The sequence below is a fragment of the Hyaloscypha bicolor genome (genome assembly GCF_002865645.1).
Source record: "Hyaloscypha bicolor E unplaced genomic scaffold K444scaffold_183, whole genome shotgun sequence".
NCBI classification, from domain to species: domain Eukaryota; kingdom Fungi; phylum Ascomycota; class Leotiomycetes; order Helotiales; family Hyaloscyphaceae; genus Hyaloscypha; species Hyaloscypha bicolor.
The window spans coordinates 456,470-463,323 of record NW_020194685.1 but is presented as its reverse complement, the minus strand read 5'-3'; the positions used below and the strand labels follow the sequence as shown (position 1 = coordinate 463,323).

At 48.4% G+C, this 6,854-nt stretch overlaps 1 protein-coding gene across 1 annotated transcript; it reads right to left on the bottom strand.

Moving 5' to 3' along the window:
* Positions 1-1,461: 1,461 nt before the first annotated feature.
* Positions 1,462-2,833, bottom strand: K444DRAFT_621519 (uncharacterized protein). Its single transcript, XM_024881926.1, has one exon. It carries the CDS (start codon positions 2,708-2,710, stop codon positions 1,646-1,648), a length of 1,065 nt encoding a protein of 354 aa, XP_024727046.1. The 5' UTR covers positions 2,711-2,833; the 3' UTR covers positions 1,462-1,645.
* Positions 2,834-6,854: the final 4,021 nt, after the last annotated feature.

The following is a 6,854-nucleotide window of genomic DNA, read 5'->3' as shown; positions in this document are numbered from 1 at the left end:
TATTAGTACTTAAACTAGTAATAGCAGAAATAATAGAAATACTAATTCGGCTACTGAATTTTTCGAGATCTTAAATAAGTATTTAGAAAACTATAAGTAAGATACTAAATATAAGTCTCCTAGAAATAGGATCTTTTATCTCATTACTTTAACTTTACCTACTTGTATTTTTTAGGAAGAAACCTATATATAGATCTTTTATTTTATTACTTTTTATAGGGCACTAGGGATTGCCCGCTTCCTATAACCCCTTAGGGGGGTTTGCAGAATATGGTTAAAATATTCGCCTAACTATTATTACTAATATAGGACCGCCGTATGGTCGGTTACAGTTTAGGTTCAAATAAGGCTCTTTTAGTTACCGCCTTTTTACTATACCAAAAGTTAGAAGGAATATGGGATATGGGGATACGAGAACGGGGGCTTAATACGGGACTAATACAGGGGCTCCGGCCCATCTTTCTTGCCTATTTAGACTCTATTAAAAGTGTCGGGTACCGTATAAAAAGCGTCCCACCTCACAAGAATAGCGCGAAACTGCAAGAATAATATGAGATATGGCTTAATACTCTGGAAGCACCTGGAAACCCCCTTGGCTACGCAGAGTGGAAGGGCGAGGTCAATCTTATACCTAACCGAATAGGAGTAGACCAATACTTAACCCTAGCGCAGGCGTAAGGCTCCAGGATGCTCACCAGGGGAACCGTATCTTACTCTGTGGGGCTGAACTTCCCAGCATAGTACCCTCAAATGCTCTCTCTTGTACCCTGGCTCGAGTACCTTAGACTTGGAGACCTCTGGGGATCTATACTCTTGTATTTATAGTAATTTTGGGATCTGGGGACAGTGGGACAAAGACTGGGACATTGTACGGACAAGGGACAGGGATATTGGGACATCTTAGGGACTGTAACATTTCGGGGGCTCTCGAATGGGGGTATGAACGGGAGATTCCGGTAGATGCAAGTAGATACACGAGCGGCACGGGCGGGACCGGCGCTTATTAGACACCGCATGGGCCTTTTCAGGCCTGGAACGGTTTATGAATAAAACAAACAAACAAACGAGGACGTGCTCAGGATACTCAGGCTCTGCTCAGGCTTGCTCAGGCTCTGCTCAGGCTTGCCCAGGCTCTGCTCCGACATGCTCATCCTCGGCTCAGGTACGTTCACCCTCAGCTCAGGTTAAAGCAGCAGAGGCTCACATCCGCAGACTAAAACGGAACCTGCGAAAGGGAAAATTAATCCTGAGTCTATGGGTATTCTGACATAGTTCTCTGTGAGAGGGTACTGACGCTGCTTCGAGAGCCATGACGGGGATTTGCTGATCTTGTCTTGTAGCTGCCGCACCCATGATGCTAACGATGGGGGATTTGCATAAGTTTTCGGCAACGAGCGATAAAGCCAACCTTGGAGGCAGTATTCACCATGAAATCAGAAAATCTCAAGTCATGACTATGTGGTCAGAGACTATGTGGTCAGAGAACTGTCTACAGCTTGGGGAACATTCAAGAGAGATAGCTATATAACACTAGACAGAGATAGTATAAAGAAAACGAACATTACAATAGCGACGGTTCAAATCTCCGGACCGATCAACGGTCATGATAATAGCGTCGAAAAGAGTCCCAACTTCCCTCGGAGACCTAGTGCGTCTCCTCCACTTGGAAAGTGTCCTTCCTCGACAGGGCAAACCTGAACCGTTCAACACGTGACATCTTATCAACCACCATAGTCTTCATACGCACGACCGTCTCCCTTACAAAACTGTTCGTCTTCCAATCAAAGGAGCAAAGAATAGCTCGCTTCATACCACCTTCACTGCCACAGATGAAGACCGCAGTTGGCGGCACTTCCGCCCAGAACAGCGTCGCCTCCATGGAGTAGGTGTCGATGAGAGTATACAGCCTCTCGATTCCGCCTCTGTCCCTCCGCGCAGCCTCAAATTGACCTCGGGTCCAAGAAGCTGCCACAGGTTCTTCAGGGAGACATTCCCGGCCGTTCTCGTTGTGAAGCCTGCCCAGATGATGCCTTGAGAGCATACTGCCATTAGTGCTCCATTTGAGGCGGTGGTGATTGCTGGCAAAAAGGCACTTCTCGACTTGTGCAATGTCCGCGCAGCCCTCGATGCCGAAGAACCAGCCCTGGGTGCTCCAGAACTTCCCGCGATAGATCTTGAGCATGGCCCAGGGGGCATAGACGAGGACAAAGATAGTCAGGATGAGGGAAATAATGCCGATGATGAGCAGTGGGCTCGTTGGGCGAGGTATGACAATATTTGGCCCGTATGGGTTCTTGATGGTGGTGTTACCAGGCTTTGGAGACTCGGCAATAAGGATGACAGCCGTGAGGAAGTATGCAGCTCCGAGACGGATGCCCCACTTCACGGCCTCTCTCCACGCCGTCTTGCGCTTAGAGAATGCAACGGGGTGCAGCTTACGCCAGTGGATGGTTGCACCGTAGGCACCATCCAGAACGACAGTGCTATTATCTGCGATTGCCGCCACCTGGATGATGGGTTCGATATCCCACAAGTTGACCTTCTTCCAGGCGTCTTTCCACTCGTGCCAGGGTGCTGACCGCCGATGAGGAAGAAGGCAGATTAAGCGTTCAAGCAACCGATCGCTGTCGTTGGCAAGAGACAGTCGAGCGAAGGCCTCAAAGTCTTCATCACTAGCCTTGACAGGCGGACGACGGCGCAGAAGACCCATTAAAGCGTACGAACAGTCGCCATTGAGGAATTTGAAAGTGCTCTTTTTGCGTCGCCATAAGTGTTGAACTAGCTAAAGCAATATAGCTAGGGTCACGTGCTTGCAATGTAAACCAAGTAAAACGTACTGAATTGACTGCTGTTCTACAGTGGTAAGTAGCCCGTATATATAGCCCTGAACCCCCTAAGTCACATGTACTAAATCCCTATGCCAGCTGAACCGATTACAGCTATACAGGGTATTCCAGCCGTACATGGTATTCCAGCTATACAGGGTATTCCAGCCGTACAGGGTATTCCAGCTATACAGGGTATTCCAGCCGTACAGGGTATTCCAGCTATACAGGGTATTCCAGCTGGACAGGGTATTAAGCTAGTGCACAGCCCCATGGCGTTCGGTTCCAGGGCTTACTAAGCCTATTAGGGGCCTCAGGCCCCTAATTTCAACAATAAGGCCTGTGCTGCATGCGTAATAAGTTCAAGTGTTGGCAAGACCAATGTACCCTCGAAATGGTCCACGAGAGAAGCAATATCTGTGGCATCTTGCTTAGTCTCGTATGCACGCGACGAGAAGGCGGCTTTTGTCCACGAATCTTTCCCGACCCCGAAGGTTCGCTTCCCCCTGTTGTCGTGAGGCACTTCAACACGCGTCTGTTCTCGGAAGTTCGTAATATCAATAGACTCCACCTTGTTTGGGGTTGAAGGGAGATAGTAAATATCGATCGATTTACCCGGCGGGGCCAAGAGGAGCTCAGGTAAGGTCCAGAGTCGGGAGCCCCATTGCTGAAGCCAAAGCCTTTTGGCCTCGTCATCATTTCTCGGAATCCGCCCGGTTGGTCTCCCCCTTTCGAAAACTTCCTGGTTCCTTGGGCCAAGAATAAGAACCATTTTCTTTGCGGCTCGCATCACATCACAGATACGATATACGTCAGGTTGAAGCTGTTGCAAGATGACAAAATGTTAGATACTTGATGAAGTTCTTGGAAGGGACAACACATACCTGCTTCACCTCGCCATCCATACCCCTCTCCTTCTGCTCAATTATGGCAGAATCGACACATTCAAAGTCAATATAGAATGCATTCAAGCCACTATCTGCAACGGCTTTGAGAGCAATGCGAGTTAGATATCCACGGTCAATATGGATCTGATCTCTCAGGCTTTGTTCGAAATTCCGGGACCAAGAATTGCCTTTAAGTTCATCTCCTTGCTTCCAAGATTGTATCTCTTCCTCCCCTTGGGTAAGGAACTGTTTCCTTGAATATGACATGAAAGCATATTCAAAGTCCTGACTTGTGTTGTCACCCACCAGGTTTGGTACCGGAAGACATATATACCCTTTCGGGTCTCTATCGTCCTTGAAACACAGATGAGTTGGGAGGATTCGCCGATCCCAAACACCATCGGCGATAATAGGTTGTCTGAAGCCCGGTGAGGAGTCTAGCCCTGTAGGACGAGTAGACGAGTTTGTGCCGGAGGGACCAGCACCATCATCACCAACCCCGGGCCAAATTTCTTGTTCCGTGTCTGGATCGGGAGCATTGTCCCTGTTACCAGGATCCTCAGTATCCCCTGTGTTGTTGCCGTGATATTCTTCTTGAATATTGCGCGCATTCTCCGGATAGTCCCAGTCGCGGTATCGAATGGGGTCGAAGTTTCCTCCATTGCGAAGGGGTTCTTCGATGCTAGTTGGCCAGATGAGCTTTGATTGAAGTTCAATCAGTATCTTCCCGTGTGTGGGTAAGGACTGCGTACCATTGCGGTCAAGGCAATAGTGCCAAAGAAATATCGCAGGACCAACCACCAGCATGTGTTCCTGTCATATCTCCACAGATCTACCCATGTTTTGATCTCCTGATTTGAAGAAGTAACAGCAGTAATATGACTGCCATCTTCCTCGTCATTGGCGGCTTGAGGTGCAATGAGTTCAGGGGGGACACCGGCATAGATCCAGTATATAAGCTGCATGGCAAGGGAAGACTTGTTCTTCATTCTAGTGCGGTCCCATGTAGCATTGAAATGGCCAAACGAGGCAGCTCTTGTTGTCTGAACCAGTCGTTGCGGATCTTTGGGGAGGGGAGGGTCCTTGTCACGGCTCCATCGGTCTCGAATAGCACTAGCTGCGAGAGCTGCCCATGAGTCCTCTGTGACAAGAAAGGTTCCGGTATCCTTCACAACTTCCCCTGTTGTTCTATAATGCGATTGTGCAGCACCAACCACCGTGTCAAGTTTTGTGCTTCTCTGAGTGATTACTTTCTTTGGCATACCATCTTCGGGGTCGATAAAATAGGAGACGTCGTTTTCCAAGTTATGGAGTCTGCCGTATCTGTCCTTGTATCTGTTACTGACTCTCTGTCCCTTTCCCTTGTCAGCTTGTATTGCAAGAGCGTATCAGGCAGCAATGAACTTAAGACGTGTTATATACCACGTCAAACGCAGAACTGGGGTATAAGGAAACAGAGAGTAAGAGACGCTTACCTGTGGCGGTATTTTCTCTCCGGAATCAACAGCAGTTGGTGTCACCTCCCAAGGGATGGACTGGACATAAGCCTCGAGGATGTTAGTTCATGCATGGACGTCTGAGAATACTGGATCTAACCTCTGGAGTTGCCTGAGCATGCTCGAAGGTCCCTCGCGGTTGACTCATGATTACCTACACCGAAGTTAGAATATCAACGGAGAACATTGGAGATATGAGGGCAATACTAATCACGAGTGGTGAGTCTCTGATTTCAGTAGATGTGGGTAGATGGTCCTTTTGGGTTTAGATATCTCGGAATGGAAATATATATTAGACCCCGAAGGCAATACATGGGGGAAAGGCATTGAAATATCCCCTGTGGTGAGAGCCCACAGATGTGTTCGATGCATTGGCCTTGCCCGTCTTAGTCTGGCACGAATTAGCTTGTGTGCAAGATTGCTCGACAGCCATCTCGATCACCTTATTCATTGCGAAGGAATAGAAGAAGAACATAACTTATTTTGCGGTGATTGCCGTTCGGTGTGGGCTCCAAAGGGTGGAGCAGGCTGGACGAACAATGACAACAATGGCGACTCCAATATCTGCAACTCCACTCTTCAGGAGGTCATGCGGTCAAAAGAACGCTTGACAGGGCTTGTGAGAACAAGTCATGGACAAAGTGGACACTGTTGACATTTTCACAGATTCTAATTTGTCAATACGCAGATAATGTCTTGAAGGGGCTGAGGAATACCATCACCAAAGGATTGTCAACGCTGCCAAGGCGTCCAATAAATGCCAAGAAAGTCTACTACAGAGCCGCATTGTGGGGTGTCCCAAAGTGCGAAGTGGTCAATGAAGAAACAAATTTGCACCGGCTGAAAAAAAGTAATGCTCTGTGGAATAGTGTGTCTCCTGATCTTGTTCGTGGCGTCCAGCCACACTTCTCAGCTATCGGGGCCTCGGTGAGGGGAAGCAGGGAAGATAGGCTGATATCAATAAATTGCCCTTGCCTTACTTGAATGAACTGTAACAAGTCAAAGAATGATCTAGTCGGCGGGGATGGCGAGCCTGTGTAACATTTACTCGCGTGCCTGAGAGGTTGACAAATCACAATGTTTTGGTGACAGCTTGAGCTGAGAAGCGTTCTGCGCCTCGATAAGAAACTTTGGAAGTGTGCCAAGGCTTGCAGAAATGTCTCGCAACTCCACAAATTCGAAGCATTGCGTAGGAAAGACGGATCCTAGCCCACCCCGTGGCCTCTTTCGTCTTTAGGATAGGAATGGCGATCTCTACGAGTGAAGATCGAAGATCCCGAAGGTACAGTGCTGGTTGATCTCCGGCAACGTGTACACACCGCAGAAGTCAAGGGTGCGTTTATGCTTTCGCTGTTTCAGTGACAATGGATTGTTGAGCCTTGGCATGGCTGGAATTGAATTACCTTCCTGGAGAAGGCTGAATTCTGAAGTGGGCATCGTGCGTGGATGTAGCCTCTCTCGTAACAGGCTCTGAAGAAGTGATATAAGAGCCAAAGGGTATCAGTGCGGGCTAGCTGAGGAGCAAAGCATCCTAAAAAGGTGGTATTAAAGCTGAAAAGAAGGCTGTCTTGTCCAGGGCTTCCTCTTTAAGCAATGAAGGAGATGGTGCTGCTCCCGCTTGGACAAAGGCCACCCTCTCTTGGTTC